Below are 21,753 nucleotides of genomic sequence, written 5' to 3' on the forward strand. Positions count from 1 at the left end.
ACACAGCAGTGAACACACACACACCGTGAACATACACCCGGAGCAGTGGGCAGCCATTTTATGCTGCAGCGCCCGGGGAGCAGTTGGGGGTTCGGTGCCTTGCTCAAGGGCACCTCAGTCGTGGTATTGAGGGTGGAGAGAGCGCTGGACATTCACTACCCCCACCTACAATTCCTGCCGGCCGGAGACTCAAACCCGCAACCTTTGGATTACAAGTCCGACTCTCTAACCATTAGGCCACGACTTCCCCTTAGGAGTCAGGTAAGTAACTTATATGCATCTATTGTTTGGACTTGTGAAAATATTTTTTTAAATGTAACATTACAAAAGTTTGCCATGGCTGACATTGAATATAAAGATGCCATTGATATCAGAGAAGGTAAAATTATGGATATTAGTAACTAGGCTGTTTATAGGCAAATAAATGATAAAGAGCCAGTGCACAACAAATAGGAAGCAATGCAAAGTATGGTAAGCTTAGACAGTAATTTTAATGTCTAAACTTAAGTTTAATGTCATCTTTAATTGCACGGAGTCAAGCTTGCTATCATGTTAAATTTGCTGTGAATGTGAGACCACACAATTTAAATACACTGTGATGTATTTAGAGATTACTGGTCAGTTGCAAGCATATCAATGATTACAGTGTTACTAAAAGAAAAAGTACAGTCAGTATAAATATAAACATCTTTCCACTTGTGGAACCTTTTAATCGAGAATGTGCGTCTTCCTGAGATCATGCTTTAGAAACTAAATAAATTACAATATATCGCACAACCTCTGTTTAACAAACAATGAGAGCATAATAATATTTAATCTCCATCAAGGAAAATAATAAGCACAGGTGCATTAAGACCTACATCAGCAGGTAAAAATGTGAATAAAATATGTTAACATTCTTCGCAATAATGCAAATAATGCATTCTCACATTCAGATGTGCTCACACATACTCTAGGAATGTCCTAAGCTGCTCTGGATCCCTATTGGAGAGCTCTAATGATTGACAGCTACATGAGCCTATGAGGCTGCTGACTAAAGCTTAGGTCACAAACCAGTGACAGATGATCAGAGGGATAATGATATGATGGAAGCCGGTCCGGCCCGATCTGCTCTTCGCTTGGTATCTTTAGCACAGCATTCACCTGGAACGCTCTTTCCGAGTACCAAATGTAGTCCAAGGTGGAGCGGCTCTCTCCGCTGGGCCGGATCTTCCAGCTGGTGTAGGGCGGCTCTGTGTTCCCATCCTCACTCAAACACTTGTAAGCACTATCTAGCCCCAGAGGAGAAGTCATAAAGCGCCTGTACACTTCCTCACTTGGTTCCGCGTTAAAATCCCCACATACCACCAATGGAATACCCTCTTCGCCTTCCCCAACCCTAGTCCGGTTTTCATCATCCATCTCCGGGTACGACTGTGTGGTTAGTTCGCAGAGCTGCTGGAGGAGGTGAGCCCCCTGTGCGCTTCGAAACACCTCCCAGCCGCTCCGCGCTTTCAGGTGTGTTACTGCAACGCAGAAGACTTGACCTGTGAACCTGCAGCGAAGCGTAGCCACGATAGCAACCTGGTTGGTTTTGAGCAACATGGCAGAGAGTCTGAGGTGAGCGGTGTGGAGCAGCTGGAAGCGGCGGCGGTTGAAGAACAGAGCGCAGCCATCGGGGCCGTTGTTATTGTGAACGTCCAGGCAGGGGGAGCATGGCTTGGGGCAGAAGCTGCTCTGGTAGCCTAAGCTGGCGAGCACCGGCTGGAAGGTGTCGAAGTAGTGGTCCACCTCCTGTAGACACAGCACATCTGGCCTGTAGGTAAGGATCTCTTCCAGTATGAGATACTTCCTCTCTGGCCAGTTCAATGCCTCCATTGGGCAGCGCACAAAACCGTCCTTGCCTTCACCCAGAGCTGCAGATACACAAGAACAATGAAGAACATTTACGTCACGTTTTGAGCACCATATGGGAGCATTGCAGTGAAAGGTGAAGCGTCTTCAGTTTTATAAACATTAAGCAAGGAGTTTTTAAACTGGGGGCTGGATGTGTGTGCTACAACTGCTTCATAAATTCTGAAATAAAATATTTATTAATTACAGAATTTGACTTTATATTGTTTATAAACACTGGTCAGTATTATTTTATTGTTAATTTATGTGTAAATGTATGTCATGAGTATGATTTTAATTTTTAATCGTAAAATTCATTTTACATTTTTTCAAACTGTTAATACTTTTATTGAGCGGCAAAATCAGCATAGAATGATTTCTGATTGATCATGTGACACTGAAGACTGGAATAATGATTCTGAAAATGCAGCTTTGCATCAAAGGAATAAGTTACACTTTAAAATAAAAACAGCTATATACAGCAAATAATTCATAATATTACTGTTTTTACTATCCACTTGGTCTAAGAGAATTTCAAAAACAAAAAAATTTAATCTTACAGACTTCAAACTTTTGAATGATGGTATATATTCAGGTATTTAATGTTTTTTGGGAGAAGTTTTTTTTTTTCTGCAATATAAAAATATATTTTTTACTTAAGAGAAAACATCACACTTATTTTTCTCACACATGCAATTATATAGCTGCCTTAATATTTTAGGCACTAAAAAGCATAAAGGCCTGGTTTAAGTTACCTTATTTATAGTTGATTCCTGTGAATCAACTATAAATCAAACACATGAAAAAAGCAGACAGACTCTGTACCTTGTGCTAAGATGTTCCACTGCATGACACGGATGGGTGTGTCCTGCAGTGAACAGGCTCTGGTCATCATAAAGTCTCGGTGCAGTCGAGGAGGCCGGTTCCTCAAAATCTCCTTACATTCACGCAACAGCGCATCCGGGTCAGCCTGCTCATACTCGTAGTCATCAGTATCCACATGCGGGTCTGCCAGCGCAGCGCTGCTCAGAGTCTGGGCCAGAGTACTGAAGAGTCTACTGCTGCTGCTTCCCATCTGACACACTGCACACACACACGTTTGTTTTTGTGAATTACAAGGACATTTCATAGGCGTAATGGTTTTTATACTGTACAAACTGTATGTGCTATTGCTCTACACCAACCCTAAACCTAACCCTACCCCTAACAGGAAACTTTGTGCATTTTTACTTTCTCAAAAAAACTCACTCTGTATGATTTATAAGCATTTTGAAAAATGGGGACATGGGGCAATGTCCTCATAAGTCACCTTCTCCTTGTAATGCCTGTCACCCATGTCATTATACAAATTTGGGTCCTCATGTCACAAAAGCGCGCACACCACAAAACATGTTATACACACTCTAATATAGCTGTACAAGTTTTTATAAAACTTTACAGATTCATAATAATTGATGAATATTTATTAACAGAAAATCTTTCTATAGTACAGTAATATAGGGTATATAAATCAAAATAAGTAGTTTTTTTTCACATTTTGTTCACATTTTTACAATTTTTTCAACTATTCCTGCAGTCACAAATTAATTGTACAAATATTGCACATAAAATCAAGACTTAAAAAATTATGCACACGCAAGATTAAAAAAACATAGGCCTATAGCATGTTGTGATGCAGAAACTGCTGTTACTCACTTGTACGTAGTTTGAAAGACAACACAACATACTTTCAACAAAACAAACAATGGCAAATGATATAAATACACAGTGCACTGTGTATGAAAATATAAACAGTAGTATGACAGCACATGGTTAAAGTGCAGATCAATTAGGTCTGTCTGTTGTTGTTCATAATGTGTATTACTAAGGTCTAATTCAAAAAGTTAAACTAGAAACAACATTATTTTGTTACTGTGATATCTCACAGTGTTTTGATCAAATGTTGAAAAGTACTACTCCTTTTAAAAGCACTGATAAGTTCAGAAGGGACGTGTCTCTGATGCCTCAGCATCTGTCTGGGCTTGTTTTGAGTCTTTAGAAGAAGTTTAACTAGATATGAATCATCTATTAACATTCTTGCATGGGTGTGCACATCTTTCTTGGCTTGTATACCTTTATAAACAATATTTAATTAATCTCATTACCCTCTTCAATCTTGATGGACACAAAGACTTTTGTATGCTAGTTTACAGCTATGTAAATTATTGATCATGGTAATAGACAGTGGGTTAACTGCAGTCATGGAATCTGCTGTGTACTGTCTGTCATGACAACTCAACCACACTCACAGACACAATATCCAGAACAAACAGTGCTGCAGGAAACACTAATCTCCTTGTGGACAGGAAACAGGAACCTTTATTAGTCCTGTTTGCACTAGAATCACCATTACTATAGCTTATACTTAGTGTATATAAACCTCCTTATACTAACTTGTATTAAACAGGAATAATAACTCAAATCATTTAACTTGTTGTGGAGAAGTTTTCTATTACTTTCCTAAGCAACCCAATTTGACTTGGACTAAAAACACCCAGAATACTCTAGCAACTGCACAACCATATACTAAAACCCCTCAGAAAACATTAGTAACAATCAAAAACAGTAGCATCATGGCAGCAAATGTTCCATTCTTGTCATCTTAATCTTACATTTACATTAATGTTCAAACGTTTATTTATTTATTTGTTTGTTTAAAACATTAAGGAAGGAAAAGGCAATAAATGTATCAAATAAATATATTTATGTTGCCAAATTTATGGTTTCAACAAAAAATATTATATTAAGCAGCACAACAGTTACAACATTGAAAATGACAATAAAAATAAACATGTTTTGAGGAGCAAATCATCTTATTAGAATGAGTTGCTATCATATTTGTCATCTTGTCTAAGTAAACCCACCATCTCTAGACAGCTGCTGTAACTAAATCAATGACTAGTCAGGGTATATGGCCCTTAACATTTAGATCTTATTCATCTAAAGAACTAAAAAATACCTCTAATTATATCCTTTTCCACTGACTGTCTCCGATGCATGTGATCTAAAGGCACAATCCTCTTCTCCTTGACTTTGAGGGAGTCCAGGACTAATCCAGTGCTGATCCAGTGTCCAGTCAGTGGGTTAGTGTACGATAGACAGAGAGAGCACTAGCATCCACCCACTGAGCTCGCACGCTTACGTATGTGAAGATTCTGGGGGCTGCGGATATGACAGTGAGTGTATCTGTGTGTGTGTTCCTACACAAAGGGGTTCCTGAATGAACCAGTGTGTCTGTGCTTCCCCTGCCATTCATTCTGAACAATGACTCATTTGAACATCGCGAGAGGGACCCGATACATGCCTGTACACACACACGGTTATGCACGATGAAGAGAACACTTCAGCTCTAATTTAATATATGATTTGAGGAGGACAGTGTGGCTACTTAGTCTGGAATGTAATAAGCTCACAATTTTAAAATTGTTAACATTAGTTCATTCATTACATACCGTATATCATGACACTGAAGACTGGAGTAGTCACAGGATTAAATGACATAAAATATCTTAAAATAGAAAACAGTTCCTTAACTATACAGTATGTTAACTACAACAGTATATTTATAAATTAACATTTACTCAGATTAATAAATGCTATACGAAATTGTTGTTCATACCTTATATATCTACTGCATTCATAACTAAAGAACTGTTGTAAACTTTATATTTGCCTGTATTGCATAGGGACTTGTATGCATACTTTAATCTGATGATGTAAAATTAGGCTAGGTAAAACTATCACATTTGAGAATTAGTGACCAAACAAAGCTATTCTCTGATTAAGAGACATGCTGACAGCCTCATTAGGTGTGAAGATGATGCACACCAACCATAACCTGAAACTATGTCTTAATGACATTTAATGAGAAGCTACACCTTGGATTAAGAATGTAATCAAGACATTAAGAGGGACATGTCTACACTAGTAGTTCATTATTATGGATTTTTCAGTGTCAGATTTTTTAAAATTCTAACTTTGGACTACGTCAGTATTAAATACTCGGTTACATCCTTTGCTGTGGATATATACACTCACCTAAAGGATTATTAGGAACACCATACTAATACTGTGTTTGACCCCTTTCGCCTTCAGAACTGCCTTAATTCTACGTGGCATTGATTCAACAAGGTGCTGAAAGCATTCTTTAGAAATGTTGGCCCATATTGATAGGATAGCATCTTGCAGTTGATGGAGATTTGTGGGATGCACATCCAGGACACGAAGCTCCCGTTCCACCACATCCCAAAGATGCTCTATTGGGTTGAGATCTGGTGACTGTGGGGGCCATTTTAGTACAGTGAACTCATTGTCATGTTCAAGAAACCAATTTGAAATGATTCGAGCTTTGTGACATGGTGCATTATCCTGCTGGAAGTAGCCATCAGAGGATGGGTACATGGTGGTCATAAAGGGATGGACATGGTCAGAAACGATGCTCAGGTAGGCCGTGGCATTTAAACGATGCCCAATTGGCACTAAGGGGCCTAAAGTGTGCCAAGAAAACATCCCCCACACCATTACACCACCACCACCAGCCTGCACAGTGGTAACAAGGCATGATGGATCCATGTTCTCATTCTGTTTATGCCAAATTCTGACTCTACCATCTGAATGTCTCAACAGAAATCGAGACTCATCAGACCAGGCAACATTTTTCCAGTCTTCAACCGTCCAATTTTGGTGAGCTCGTGCAAATTGTAGCCTCTTTTTCCTATTTGTAGTGGAGATGAGTGGTACCCGGTGGGGTCTTCTGCTGTTGTAGCCCATCCGCCTCAAGGTTGTGCGTGTTGTGGCTTCACAAATGCTTTGCTGCATACCTCGGTTGTAACGAGTGGTTATTTCAGTCAAAGTTGCTCTTCTATCAGCTTGAATCAGTCGGCCCATTCTCCTCTGACCTCTGGCATCAACAAGGCATTTTCGCCCACAGGACTGCCGCATACTGGATGTTTTTCCCTTTTCACACCAGTCTTTGTAAACCCTAGAAATGGTTGTGCATGAAAATCCCAGTAACTGAGCAGATTGTGAAATACTCAGACCGGCCCGTCTGGCACCAACAACCATGCCACGCTCAAAATTGCTTAAATCACCTTTCTTTCCCATTCTGACATTCAGTTTGGAGTTCAGGAGATTGTCTTGACCAGGACCACACCCCTAAATGCATTGAAGCAACTGCCATGTGATTGGTTGATTAGATCATTGCATTAATGAGAAATTGAACAGGTGTTCCTAATAATCCTTTAGGTGAGTGTATTTGCAGGCATTTACTGTCTTGAGGAGGTTAATACTTTTATAAATCCGAATTTTACCATTTACAATCAGCAAAATACTAGTTCTTTACTGTTAATACCCCAGCAATTACTGGAGCTGCTTTTATTTGCTTATTCAGTCTAACTTACATAACATCACTGTTCCCAGACCTTGTCCTGTTTCAGGTCAAATTCCTTACAGAAGAGCAGTCCTGCAGGGGCATTTTTCACACAGAGCTGGAATCACTTCCACTGCAGAGTTTTATCTGTTTGCTGGTAAAACCTTGTTGGTTTAATTTAGTATGTGTTTGTCACTTTCCATCTTTTCATTAGGCAATTGCACAGAGGATGAGTTTGATAAATCTAAAAAGAGAGCATATCTCACTCAGATAACCTAGAAAAGCTCTGTTCAGTTTGGGATTGAACTGTTAGGAGGCTGTTTAATGGATGTACTGTTCACTGACCTTTAGCAGGACTATCAAATTACCTTGAAGGCACACTAGAATAGATCCAAGTAGAGAACACCAAACTAACCCAAGCAAACAACATTAAAAAAACTAAATATAATAATAATAATGTAACAAAAGTATACATCAAATTAAGGCTTAATTAGATGAAATGCTTAAACTTAAATTAGAAATGATACCTTGGCAACTAAACGAATAGAATTTTAGTTGAAGTACTAAAATTACTAAAGCTGAAATAAAAAAAAAATTAAATCTGAATGGAAAAAAAAAAAAAAATGACGAATGCACATAATTTAAAATTAAAAACAAAAATATGAAAATAAAGCTAATTCAAAATGAATACTGTTAGTATAAATAATACTAAAATAATACTGCTTTTGGTCACAGATTTGTTCGAGAATTAAAAAAAAAAATGAACAAATGCATTTGAATAAAGATCATAAAATGCCTTTTACATAAAATCAAATTGGGGGTTTGCTATGGGAAACTGCAATATGTTTCCATGACAAGTCATCACTCTCCCTCTTACTGTACATGAGTCATCTGTGTTAGAGCACGAGGGACACCCTAACTGATATGATCTCAAATCACATTCTTTACATTTAGACATGAGATTCTCCTCAATCCTCGCACACTGCACCACATAAAACCCAAATAACTGATTCTGTCTCAAATCGTCGAGCGTTAAAGTCACCTACTGTCTAGGAACGGAAAGCGTATGCGACGAAATCTTATATTACCTTGTAAAGAACCGAACATAACGGGTGATGAGTTGGATCTTGTTGGAGGAGGATGAACTCGTGAACTCGGAAGGCTGCTTTTCTTCAGCGGATGTGTCTCCAGTGATGAGAGACAGACTGCGGCCAAGTCTCGGTGAAGCAGCGATGAACAGCGCCGGGCCGGATACATTGCTCTTTTTCGATAGACAGTCCTTCGAACTGCAGTTTCAACTGATAAAAGCCAAACTATGGCTTTAAGTATAGCTAAGTAAGAAATAAGTTTACAAACCTATATTGTAAAAGCCATTTTGGATACTACTTAGACACGTTTCGTTGTCTTTTCACTGTTTGGAAAAACGCCGGTAGAAGTTTCATAATATTCCCGGGTGACACGTCTTGATAGGGGAGTTCAGTAGATTAGATTTTCATGCACTAATAAAATAGCATAATATATTAAATTATTCTCTATATGAATTATTATGATTACTGTTATTATTTCAAATTTTCAAAATTAATCCAAAACATATGTACAAAAATTCAAAAAAGCTCAAATTTGTTAACGCTATGTTCACCTACACAATGGTTTAGTCCCACTGCCAAAGGACACCCAGTAAAATCCGTACAATGGGAGGGGCTTGGAGCTACTCCCGCCAATCACGATCGAACGTTCTAAGACATTCTAAGAAATTAGAATATTTCGTCGTCATTGACGTACATTGTACGATTTTCAGAGCTCATACGAACATTCCATATTTGGTGACATGATTTTCTAGTAATCCTCTTGTTATAAGAAGAAATACTCGTAGCCTATTAGAGACATCAGTGGCTGAAAAGGCAGAATTAAAGCTTAAATAAAAAGAATATGCGCATTTAAAAAGATATTGCAGTGGGATTTGAGGGGCAGATTGCAGTATGATACAAATATCGCATAAGCATACCCCCGGTTTCACAGACAAGGCTTAAGCCTAGTCCTGGACTAAAATGTAAGTCTGAGCTGTTTTAACTGAAAGAAACTTGCACTGACTGATCTTAAAATATATCAGTGCCTTTGTTTTGTCTCAAGATGCACACCTGTAATGTTTTTTTTTTTTTTCTAAGGCACATTTATAAAGAAAAATTACTTGAATGTCCTAAATGAACTATGTTTATATTACTATGTTTTATGTTTTTAACTATGTTTTATTACCTAATCCTGGTTTAGTCTAAACCCTGTCTGTGAAACCAGGCCAAAGTTTCATTACTTAACCTTTATTGATCACATGAGTGATCACAGGCTCAACAACTGCTCTACTGTTTGTGTACATAGTGCTTTTGCCCATGAACCTATATTGATTAGATGATTGCAGCAGCATGGTTGCTATTTTCGGACTTCAAAAGGAAGGTTTCACACATCTCCAGTGACAGCGTGGACAAGGTCTACTAAACCTTTGAACTGTATACAAAATCAGATTATGTGAATAGTAAATAAACAATAGAAATGGGGGGATCATTAACAAAACAGCATTGTAGAAGATCAAAGGCCAAGTGTATCTAACATAGAGTATAACGTGGCTAAAAGTCCCTTGGGGTAAAAGATAATTTTTTGAGGCCTGAGGTCAAAGTTGAAAAAAACTTATAAGAAAATAGTTTTTCATAATTTATAAGGAATAAATTGGGACTTGACAACTCATGTTTTTTGACACTTAATCAATAATGATTTATTTCTGGTCTGGTAATCCTTCCACATGTCCATGTTTTGTTTTGCTCTAATACTGATGTGGTGGATCTGTAAACACAGGGTTATTGGGGTCTATTTGATAAAATATGAAACAAATGAACCGTTCAATCAGGTCGATACAGAACTGGTCATCATATTCACTTCATTAGGAGCAGCCTGATCAGCAAAAATTAAATATCGAAAAGACTATCTTTATTACTATTTTCGATCTTTATTCAGATGAATTTGTTCAATTACAGTGCTTTTTTCAGTCTTGTTGAATTTTTTCATTCAGTTATTTTAGTATTATTTATGTTATTATAGTATTTATTACAATTCTGAATTAGTTTCTATATATCTGTTAACACAGATTATTGGGGCCATATGATAAAATGAATATTTAACAAATGTGAAGTTCAATCAGGTTGATCCAGAATTAGTCATATTTGCCTCATTTGGAGCATCCTGATCAGCAAAAATGAGAAATCCTGTGAAAAGGCTGTCAGTCCAGAATGGATCAAAGAACAGTCCATTTTGTTCTGAATAAAAGATCTGAAGCCAGACCTGATCTCCTTTTTGCAGTCTAAGTATTGTTGATCCTGAGGCCACGTCATAGTTTCCTGTGTTGGCATCAAATGTTTTGATCTTGTACTGGCCATTGTGGACAAGTCCGATCGCCAGATGTTTGTTTGCCAGCGTGATGTCATATGTGAAGTAATACACACCAGGAATTGCACAGTTAAACTTGCCACTGGTGGCATTGTAATGACCACCCTCGTTCATTAAAATCCGGTTAAAGCGAATGGGCGTACGTTCCTTGGGATAGCTCTTGGTTACTGCTACTGAGAAAGCAGATTGTGCCTCTGCTCCACAGTCACAGCCTCCAGGGGCGCCGGTTTCCCCCACATCTCCCATCTCTCCTTTTATCCCTGAGACTCCAGACACACCAGGTGCCCCTCGCACCCCCTTAAGGCCCCTTGGCCCTGCCTTCCCAACAAGCCCTGGACGTCCTTGTGGTCCATGTTTTCCAGGGTTCCCAGGACGGCCCTGTTCCCCTAACATTTGAGAATAAAATTCTAAAAATGTCTTTATTTATTTTGCAGACATCTTTTTATCATGTATTATGAAATAACTCACCTATTTTATTTTCATTGTCCAAATGTGATTTCATATTTATACTTTTATATATTTTTAATGTGACCTTGAGCTATAAAAAGATACTACAGATAGAAAATAAATAATAATAATATAAACCAAAGTTAAAAATGTATCAGATAAAAAATATTTAAAAATAATAATATAATTTAATATTTTATAGAAATGAAATATATTTTAATACTTTGAATGTTATTTTTATTAATGGCATTATAACTGCAACAGACATGATCATATGCTTTACCTTTCTCTCCCCTCTGTCCCATGTCACCGTCCTTTCCATCCTGGCCATCAACACCTGGCATCCCCATCTTGCCTACGTTACCACTGGCACCTGCTGCACCTGGACTCCCTGGAGGACCCTGAGGGCCAGGCAAACTGCAGCTAAGCTGTGATGAATGTATGGTGAAGTTGCGTCCCTTCTTGGATGAGTCTACAGTCAACACAGAGAACAGAGACAGCAGGCAAACAGCCAGCGGTAACTGATGCATGATGCAGCTGTGCCTGCAACCAAAGCAGATGGGACCAGATTTTTGTTGTGGGGAATTTCCATGGATTTCCTGTATATACATATACAGAGTCATGCACCATAAATCACATTATATACATGCAGGTTATGAATAATGCAGGTTGTAACTTGATTTATTAGTCAGCAGTTTTATTTAGGTAGTAAATGTAAGTAACAGATCACAGAGCACAATTATACAACAAATTCAAAGCATGCATTAGAAAAAATCCTCACCAGAGGAATGAGATTGCCATTGCAATGTAAAGGTCCGGCAGCTCTTAGTCAAATGCGGAGAATATAAACAAGATTGTGAATCGATTTGTATCTTACATGTCCTCCACACAACTTTGCAAGCATCCACCCAGTTTTAGCACGGACGTGCTCTGCCAGATAGTTCATACATGATGTAATTGAACAAACTGGGGGAGGAGATTCATTTGAAAACTTGTCAGACTGTTATAGTATATTTCTGCAGCCCAAAATCAATAAAATAGCTTTAGATTATATTATACAAAACCACAAAAAAGCAGCCATGTAAAATGTGCTTGTTTACATCAAACACTCTCAACACTTCTAAGTATTTGCAATGCTTTAGATTACATGCTGCTTAGAAAGCATAACAAAACCAAACATAGCCATGTTCAGGTTTAAATATGTTTAATGTCAACCACTGGTCATTTTTATTATGAATCCATTTAAATACCTTGGAAAGGGAGAATGGAACAAATTTGTTAAATCAAAAGAGATGATTCTCCAAACATATACCATTTGTAATTTATTGGGCAATTTATAATTAAAAGACTAATAAAACAATGTTTATGTATGGTCAAAATAAAAATAACTATGAAAATCTGATTTATTTTCTACTATAATAGATGCAGAGTTATACAAAACAAAAAGATGTGAAAACTTCTAACAGACTTTTATGTGCTAATAATATGGGATGTTTCCCATTATTAACTCAACGACAGTGGTGTTTTTGTAACACGAGTCATCAATAACAGATTTTACAATAACTGAGACTATGAGATCTCTGTGGTCGGTGACAAAAGACATTATGTTTTCATTCACTGCCCCAGGAAAGAGGCCATGGGGTCATCGGGTCGGCAGCGTTTCATGCGGAAGGCTTCCATCTCCTCCTCTGTGGGTTCACACACTTCCTTTAGGCTGTGGTATGGTCGTTTCCTCTCATCGAGCTGCATCATTTCAGCCACCTGCATCAGCCTCTGCTCCTCCGCACTCAATGCCTGCACAGAAAGACACAGTATTTTATTTTACAATAACCTTTGTAGAGTACAGAAACATCTGAATACGCATATACGAGTTTGTGTGGCAGGAACAGCCCACCCACCTTCTTCAGCTTTTCTTTCTTTTTTGCTTCATCTTCCTCATCACTGCTGTCAGAATCTCTATGTTTCTTGCTCTTTTTCTTCTTTTTCTTGTCTTTCATTTTTTCCTGGTGCATCTGTGAATAAAAACATATTAATATAATACAATCATCTTCCTGCCATGTTCTTCCATTGGAATTACATCACAAAAAGGTGGCGATTACTGTACCTGTAAAAGAGTCTTTGGTTCTTTACTTGTTTCGGCCTCCTCTACATCGTCTTCAAATGGAATACAAGAATTGTTCTGAAAAAATAAGCAGAAAACTTGTTTTTAGAGAATATTTGTGTTGGATAAAAACAAGAAAAATATTATGCATTTAATAATTATAAAAATAAAACAAATAATAAGATGAAATAATTTAAAACAAATGCTTTGAAACATAATTGCATATAATACATCTGATACTCACCGAAACTTTCTTGCCAGCTTCTCCTGTACAGTAACTTTGCTTCACCATCGAGAGGCAGCATTTGTAACCCCAATGACCATCTTTCCAATATGATCCCCAGATACACTGCAAAACCCAAAGGAAAAAATCTTTAGCATTCATAAAACAAAATCTATCAGTATTATGTAACTGGTCCAGTTATGTAACATTTCAAGTAGTGCCAGGTAACTTACCGTGTGGTTATTAATGAGCACGTCCTCCTCGTATTTGGAACAGGCCACAGCCTTCTCCTGTCCTTTCAACACAGCCCCGTGACGGGAATACTCCACATACTCCTCTGTCTGAGCCAGCAGAAGCTCTCGCGGAGGGGTGTCCAAGTGTTCCTCCCCACCATACTGCAGAGAGGTGCGACATGAAGCCATCAGCACGCAGAGTAGGGGAAAAAGGAAATTTTGCTTTGTGTAAAAAAGAAAAAAAGGATATGCTAAACTGTACCTTTTCCAAAATACTCTCTTTCTGTTTTTCTTTGAAATCGTCTTTTTTGACTTTGTAGGACTGATGGAGAAGCTCCAGCTTGGTTGGATCTGCCTGGAGGTGAACTTCAGATCCTTTCTCATAGGCTTCCCAAGCAAAGACTGCAGAGGAAACACACAAAACAATGTCAGGCCAACAGGAACTGAGAGTCTGGAGCCCGCATTTAACATCAGGTAGGAGATGACAAAGAATACTCACGTTGTGTCTGGGCCATGGAAATGGTGTCTCCAGAGTAGCGCACAAAGTTGTCTCCAGCGTAGCCCACCCTGCCAAACCAAACACATCATTTTAAGGAAAGGCAGAGACAACTACAGAAACAGACACTCAAATATGGTATGACTCAAAAATGTACACTTACATCACTTATAGTGATGTATTTTTTTCAGATTAGTAAGCTATCAGCATTTTTGGAATTTAACAGACTTTTTTCATCCAAAGCAATTTACAATCCAATAAACTGCGGCAGAAGTATCCAAACTTCTCCTCTCCAGCCATCCTACAACATGCCCACTAGACCCTCTTCCCTCATACTTTCTCCAATCACTCACACACATCATCAACACATCTCTCCTCACAGGCACTTTCTCCACTGCATTCAAGCAGGCGCAGGTAACCCCACTGCTCAAAAAAATCACCATTAAACACTTCACTTTTAGATAGCAAAAACATTTGAACGAGTTGTTTTTAACCAGGTATCATTATTTATCTCACAGAACAACCATTTGGATGCTAACCAGTTAGGTTTCAGGAGTGGCCAATAAGCTGAGACTGCGCTACTGTCAGTCACTGAAGCCTTGCGGATTGCAAAAGCTGATTCCAAATCATCAGTTCTTATTTTTATGGATCTATCGTCGCTTTTGACACCGTGAATCATCAGATCCTCCTGTCCACACTTTCATCACTGGGCATCACAGGGATTCCACTTCGCTGGTTTGAATCCTATCTCACTGGTAGGTGGCCTGGGGAGGGGAGGTATTCAAAGCACACCAACTGGTCACTGGGGTTCCTCAGGGATAAGTTCTTGGACCCCTCCTCTTCTCCATATACACTACATCACTGGGACCCATCATACAGGCACATGGCTTCTCCTACCATTGCTATGCTGATGAGACACAGCTCTAGCTCTCATTTCAACCAGATGATCCAATGGTAGCTGCATGGATTTCAGGCTGCCTGGTAGACATCTCAGCATGGACATCACCTACAGCTCAACCTGGCAAAGACTGAGCTTCTTGTCTTCCCTGCCAATCCGACTCTACAGCATGACTTCACCATCCAGCTAGGCTCATCAACAACAGCATCAAGTTCGGTCAGAAATCTGGTTGTAATCTTTGATGACCGACTTTCAAAGGCCACATTGCAAAAACTACTCGATCTTTCAGGTTTGCATTGCACAACATCAGAAAGATCAGGCCCCTCATCATGGAGCATGCTGCACAACTTCTTGTCCAGGCCCTTGTTATTTCTAGGCTGGAATACTGCAATGCTCTTCTGGCTAGGGATGCATCGATCCGATACTCAGGATCGGTATCGGCTCCGATACTGTCATTTTCTGCGGATCGAGTATCGGTCAGACGAGAACAATCCAAATCCGATATTGTGCGTATACTATTCTGCAGGGGTGTGAAGTAACAAATTACAAATATTCACATTACAGTAATTAAGTCGTTTTTATCAGTAATTATACTTTTTTGAGTAGTTTAAAAATTGTGTACTTTTACTTGAGTACATTTTAAGTGATGTATCGGTACTTTTACTCTGCTATTTTCCTCCGTTTGTGGTCGTTACATGCTTATTTTAATTTAATTTTTATCCATTAATGTGATTGGATAGAGAGAAGTCTCGTGACTTTCATCAAATCAAATTGTGCATAGAAAACTTTGCCAACTGCTGTTTATCATGGCTGCTGGAAGTGCATTCTTCAAACATCAATTCAGTCACATCTTCCTCTAATATGTTAAGGTAAATTTTGGATTTCTGCTTACTAAATGATTTGTATGCTTTTTGTATATTACATATTTGTATTTGTTGCGGGTATTGCATACAGTGTTAACTACCGCAAGTGCCATATTCGGTAAATTCCCACTCACTTATGAGTCTCGTCTCTCTCGCGTGCGTTCTGCAGGAGTCACTTGGATAAGTCGTTGTTGCTTGTTGACTTTTGATGAGTTTGAGCGCGTGTGAAAAGTGTGTTGGATACACTGTCAAACGATTTGTGGCGTTAATACACTGCATCTGTGTCAGTGCGTGATGTAATAAAACTGCAGCTCATTAATAAACTTTTTAATCCATTTTATACAATTCGCCTTCATTTAGGAAGTGCACTCCTGCATAAACAATTTTCAAGTTCAACACTTTTTGTTCCATTCAGTTGTGGATGCTGCTGATTCACAGAGACCGCCGCGGCTCAGCAAAGAGATGTGCGTTTGTGTTTTCTTTTGAAAAAGTTTCCCCAGAAACACTCTGCTATTTAATGCATTTTTCCTTTTTTATCAACATAATTCGAGTAAATGTATAAAAGGTATGGCATGATGCCATCCTTCTAGAACAATGTGCATTTATATTAAAATTGTAACAAATTATCAAGTTTAGTTATTCTTATTTCTTTATTACAAAACAAAACTGGCACCGTTTTGGAGAGAAATGGGCTCTCATTTTAACCCACATCATGCTGTGTGATGCTGAACTATGAGTTTCTAATGGTGTTTGTATTTGCACTATTCTAAACATTAATATTTTATGTGCAACAACAGCATGTGCCTTACACATGATTTTAAATCTATTTTTCAAACTTTATGATTTAAATGGGGATGATTGTACTGAGAATAACTTTCATCTTTTCTTCAACTGAATACTGTTTACGTGCTATTTTGGATTTTCGGGTTCGGATCGGTTCTGAAAAAATGGTATTGTTGCATCTCTACTTCTGGCTGGACTTCCATCATGCACAATCAAACCTCTACAAATGATTCAGAATGCAGCATTCCCCAATTGTAAGTCGCTTTGGATAAAAGCGTCTGCTAAATGAATAAATGCAAATGTACTTAATTAGATCAACTTGTGCCTTGCTTAATGGTGAATAATGTGTTGTGAACTCATAACTTAATACACAATCTGCAATCTTTCTATAAGAAGCCTATAACTTCCCTAACATTTCCCTTGATTTCATGCACAGAAGTAGAGAAATGCTCCTACTCCTCTGGATTCTTTCCAGCGTTGGCGTATGGGTTCTCCCTCATGGCTCGAGTCTTGGGATCATAGTAGGCTGAATTTGGATCCAGATTTCTGAGGTACTGTAAAACAAGACGTGATTCATGATTCAGCACACTGTGGTTAAAATATTAATGTTTAATCATATGCAACTACTAATCCAGATAAGAGCATATTACTCCTCTTATTAATCATATTAATTACTTATTTATGGGATAAATAAATAAAATTTCATGTATTTAAAAAAAAAAACAAGTAGTGTCATGCCTTTAATTAACATTCATTGGTTATTTTTACCTTAGCGATGTCCTCCCGGATTCTCAGGTTTCTAACAGTGATTCGTCTCTTGGAATCAAAATTTTGTCCGGGCATGTCGAAATCATCAACATATTTGTCGTCATCCTCATCTTCACTACTGTGGTCCTGGACAGGTTGAGGAAAAAAAAGTTTCAGTGAGTGAGTGAAGTGGCTTTGTGATTTGAGTTTTATTTTATAATCTGCAATGTACATAAAAAAATCATCTGAATATGACATATACCTGTGCATCATCATCATCAAGATGCTTCCTTGAATTCTGGATATAAGACAAAATATTTGGTTGAACAAAGGTAGTAAATAAAAGCTTATGACAAACATATACTAGCTACAAAAGGAAAGTGGAAAAACACCAAGAAAAAAAATATTTAATTTTGAATACTTACAGCATGATCCATTAGTTTACCAGAAGCTAACTCCTCCTGGAGTTTCTGAGCTTTAAGAGTGCGCTTAGCCTGTTACGAAAAGAAATATAATAATCAATAGACTATCTGTATAATAAGATAAACATAAATACACAAAAATATCCAACGTGACATACCAGATCAACTTTTGCATATTCTTCTACAATGCGCATGTGCTCATCAGGATCGAACCCATTCCAGCGATCTCTCTTTCCATCATAATCCATTGAGAGCTGAATCTGTTGGTGCTCATCTGGTGCCATGCCTGTGCCAGAATACTTCGCTCCAACTTTTCTGGGTCTCTGTGAAAGACATTTTTGCACAAATTTTAATCAAAATTGCAACATGACGTTTTTGTTTCCAACACCAATACTGATCAAATTTGGGATAAAAATGTTCAATTTTGCTGATAGAAGTCTCAAGCTACAATCATGGCTGTATTTATTTGATAAAAAACAACAACAACAGGAAATAGTAATATTGTGATTTATTTACAATTTAAATGAAGTAGAAAATTTTCTGTTTTAAAGTTTGTTAAAATTGTAATTGATTCCTGTGATGTAAAAACTGAATCAGCAGCCATTACTTCAGTGTCAAATGCTCCTTCAGAAATCTTTCTATTATGCTGATTTAGTGCTCAAGAAACATGTCTTAATATTATCAATGTTAAAAAACAGTTGTGAAGCTTATTTTTGTGGAAACCATGATAAATTTATTTCTGGATTCTTTGATGAATAAAAAGTTGACAAGAACAGCAATTATTTAAAACAGAACACGCATGTGCTGTGCCTTGTTTATAATTATAGCAATAGCTATTATTAGCCGACAATAGCAGAGGACTGTTCCGTGAGAGAAGAAATTGTTGAACAAAGTCATTATTTTTGTTTTCTTTGCACACACAAAGTATTCTCGTAGCTTTGTAAAATTATGGTTATGGTCCTTACTACACTTCTGGACCTTGATCGTAGTAAGACCCTTGCTGTTTATACAGGGTCAGAAAGCTCTTGGATTTCATCAGAAATATCTTAATTTGTGTTAAAAAGATGAACGAAGGTCTTATGGCTTTGAAACGACATGAGTAATTAATGACAATTTCATTTTTGAGTGAATTATCCTTTTACCAACATATAATAACATCATCGCAACACGTATTATTAACTATTTACCTCCAAACAGTCTTTCTTCTTATGCGTCATGGCACCACAGTTTTCACATGCTCCTTTTCTGAATTTTGTGCTGACTGATTTCTAGTTGACAGGGAGGCAATAAAAAAGAGTTTCAGACACTAAATCACTTTTTTATTAATAATTCATGACTATTTGGGTAGAGGGAGTGCTTACTTCTTGTACACCTCTTTTATACCAATCTCCGATGGGCGTAAATTGTTTCTGATTCTCTTCCTGGGGTCTCTGGTGCTTAAGGGTGGGTCTCTTTGATGGGTCGATGTACCAAGGGACAGATGAGATGTACTGGGGAATATGAGGGTTGATATCCCTGGTAACAAAATACAGGTACATCTAAAAAAATTAGAATATTGTGAAAAACTTTCATATATATTTTACATTCATAACATGTAAAGTAAGATTTTTTTTGTTTTAATTTTGATGATTAGAGCTTACAGCTCATGAAAGTCAAAATCCAGTAACTCAATATATTAGAATATTTACATTTGAGTTTCATTAAACGACCATCTCTACAGTATTAATTCAGGGTATCTCTTGTTCTGTGAAACCACAATAATGGGGAAGACTGCTGACTTAGCAATGGTCCAGAAGACAATCATTGACGCCCTCCACAAAGAGGGTAAGTCACAGAGGGTCATTACTGAAAGGAGTGGCTGTTTACAGAGTGCTGTATCAAAGCATATTAAATGCAAAGTTGACTGGAAGGAAGACATTGGGTAGGAAAAGGTGCACAAGCAACAGGGATGACCGCAAGCTTGAGAATACTGTTAAGCAAAGCTGCTTCAAACACTTGGGAGAGTCTCACAAGGAGTTGATTGAAGCTGGAGTCAGTGCATCAAGAGTCACCACGCTCGGATGTCTTCAGGAGAAAAAGAACTGGACTGTTGCTCAGTGGTCCAAAGTGAGTCCTCTTTTCAGATAAATTTAAATTTTGCATTTCATTTGGAAATCAAGGTCTGGAGTCTGGAGGAAGACTGGAGAGGCACAGAACCCAAGCTGCTTGAAGTCCAGTGTGAAGTTTCCACAGTCAATGATGATTTGGGGTGCCGTGACGTCTGCTGGTGTTGGTCCATTGTGTTTTATCAAGTCCAGAATCAATGTGGCTGTCTACCAGGAGATTTTAGAGCACTTTATGCTTCCATCTGCTGACAAGCTTTATGGAGATGCTGATTTGCTTTTCCAGCAGGACTTTAGCACCTGCCCACAGTGCCAAAACCACTTCCAAGTGGTTTGCTGACCATGATATTACTGTGCTTGATTGGCCAGCATGCCTGACCTGAACCCCCATAGAGAATCTATGGGATATTTTCAAGAGAAAGATGAGAAACAGTCGATCCAATAAAACAGTCAGGGGAGACGTTGCAACATATATGACAAAAACAAAATCACTATAATACTTTAATTCTTTTTTAAAATTACAGTCATTATATCTATGAATGAACAGTTCAGTGTGCACCCTACTCTTTTTTTTTTTTTTTTTTTATTCGAAGAACTATAACATACAACATGTTATCAAGAAACAAAATAATAAAATAAATAAAAATAAAAGGATAGAAAGACAAATTACAACAAATAAAACAGTAGCCAGGGGGAGGAAAGTATTAAACTTAAAAATAAACAAGAAATACATATATACATGTATATATATAAAATCAAATAAATAAATTGTAAAATTCCCAAACTTTCAAAGTTCTTACAGCTTTCTTATTCACAGAGTCTCTGATACTGTCAATATAAATACATATTTCAGTTAACAAAACCATAAAAATGGGGTTTTTATTGGTAAATTTACACTTATGAATGTAAAATTTGGTCAACAGAATAAGTAAATTAATTAAGTAAAAGTACTGTTCCTCTTGGTCAGGATAGTCAGTAAAGCCAAAAAGTACATTTTCCAATAAGAGTGAAAAAGGTTTTAAACACTGAATATTCTCCCTAATAAACTTTTGGACCTTACACCACAGTGTAGTGTGTGCACCCTACTCATGTGTTATGTTCATCTGCTCAACCTACTTCCCCTCCTCGTCAACTTCAGCTGGGGCATTTCCTAATTTTCTCTGTTCTTCCAGCTCTTTCTTCTTCCTCCAGTCTTCTCGGGTCATTTTCTTCGGCTCTTCGAGATCTACGATCCCTTCCGACACTTTAACGATACCCTCCTCCTCCTTCGACATGATCTTCAGCTACACCTTACTTACATACAAAGACATCAATACAGAATAAATCACCTCTGGAAAAAAACTCCCGAAAACACACAAAAACAGAAGTCTAAAAAATAAAAGATCAAAATCTGCCGTGACAGAGACTAGAGATGAATAATCAACACAGACACCAGACGGTTACGATATCTTATGTATTTTACAGCGACTTTTGTATTTGACGTTGATTTAACTTGGAAAGTAATGGGCAGTATTAATCACACGTCAGTTTTAAGTCAATACGGTATTAATTTACCTGCTGTTTAGGGAAATTCAAAAACTATAATATTTTTTACACCTTTATCAGTCGGATGCTTGCGAGTTGTTTACAAGTGTGTTACATGCGCACTTTCGGTTGACGTCTTCTTCGCTGCGACGTGCTGCATGTATTTTCCTGTCTGCGTGACGCCCTCAGCTGGACTGAAGTAT

At 37.8% G+C, this 21,753-nt stretch overlaps 3 protein-coding genes across 8 annotated transcripts; all 3 read right to left on the reverse strand.

Moving 5' to 3' along the window:
* Positions 1–461: 461 nt before the first annotated feature.
* On the reverse strand, positions 462–8,696 carry LOC306883362 (nocturnin-like). 2 transcript variants are annotated; one of them, XM_079438559.1, is made up of 3 exons: positions 4,871–5,059; positions 2,698–2,955; positions 462–1,895 (listed from the first exon to the last, which is right to left on the reverse strand). In XM_079438559.1, the coding sequence occupies exons 1-3, from the start codon at positions 4,908–4,910 to the stop codon at positions 1,009–1,011; spliced, it is 1,185 nt and encodes a 394-aa protein (XP_079294685.1). In that variant the 5' UTR covers positions 4,911–5,059; the 3' UTR covers positions 462–1,008. The 2 variants fall into 2 exon arrangements, with proteins under 2 accessions (XP_079294685.1, XP_079294684.1); XM_079438558.1 differs by lacking the exon at positions 4,871–5,059 and adding an exon at positions 8,368–8,696 and having other exon boundaries at positions 468–1,895.
* Positions 8,697–10,023: 1,327 nt separating this feature from the next.
* On the reverse strand, positions 10,024–12,090 carry c1qtnf2 (C1q and TNF related 2). 2 transcript variants are annotated; one of them, XM_079438560.1, is made up of 3 exons: positions 11,940–12,090; positions 11,442–11,701; positions 10,024–11,097 (listed from the first exon to the last, which is right to left on the reverse strand). In XM_079438560.1, exons 1-3 carry the CDS (start codon positions 11,957–11,959, stop codon positions 10,463–10,465), a joined length of 915 nt encoding a protein of 304 aa, XP_079294686.1. In that variant the 5' UTR covers positions 11,960–12,090; the 3' UTR covers positions 10,024–10,462. The 2 variants fall into 2 exon arrangements, with proteins under 2 accessions (XP_079294686.1, XP_079294687.1); XM_079438561.1 differs by having other exon boundaries at positions 11,442–11,757.
* Positions 11,845–21,724, reverse strand: LOC306883360 (pre-mRNA-splicing factor SLU7-like). Of its 4 annotated transcripts, none has more exons than XM_079438554.1 (16): positions 21,623–21,724; positions 21,143–21,319; positions 19,286–19,439; positions 19,112–19,192; positions 18,083–18,247; positions 17,928–17,996; positions 17,765–17,800; positions 17,524–17,649; positions 17,212–17,309; positions 14,215–14,282; positions 13,978–14,117; positions 13,716–13,877; positions 13,504–13,608; positions 13,263–13,337; positions 13,057–13,170; positions 11,845–12,952 (listed from the first exon to the last, which is right to left on the reverse strand). In XM_079438554.1, the coding sequence occupies exons 2-16, from the start codon at positions 21,298–21,300 to the stop codon at positions 12,773–12,775; spliced, it is 1,731 nt and encodes a 576-aa protein (XP_079294680.1). In that variant the 5' UTR covers positions 21,301–21,319; positions 21,623–21,724; the 3' UTR covers positions 11,845–12,772. The 4 variants fall into 4 exon arrangements, with proteins under 4 accessions (XP_079294680.1, XP_079294682.1, XP_079294679.1 ...); XM_079438556.1 differs by having other exon boundaries at positions 19,286–19,462; positions 21,143–21,315; positions 21,581–21,701; XM_079438553.1 differs by having other exon boundaries at positions 21,581–21,701.
* Positions 21,725–21,753: the final 29 nt, after the last annotated feature.

Source organism: Barbus barbus (assembly GCF_936440315.1).
Source record: "Barbus barbus genome assembly, chromosome: 17".
NCBI lineage: Eukaryota > Metazoa > Chordata > Actinopteri > Cypriniformes > Cyprinidae > Barbus > Barbus barbus.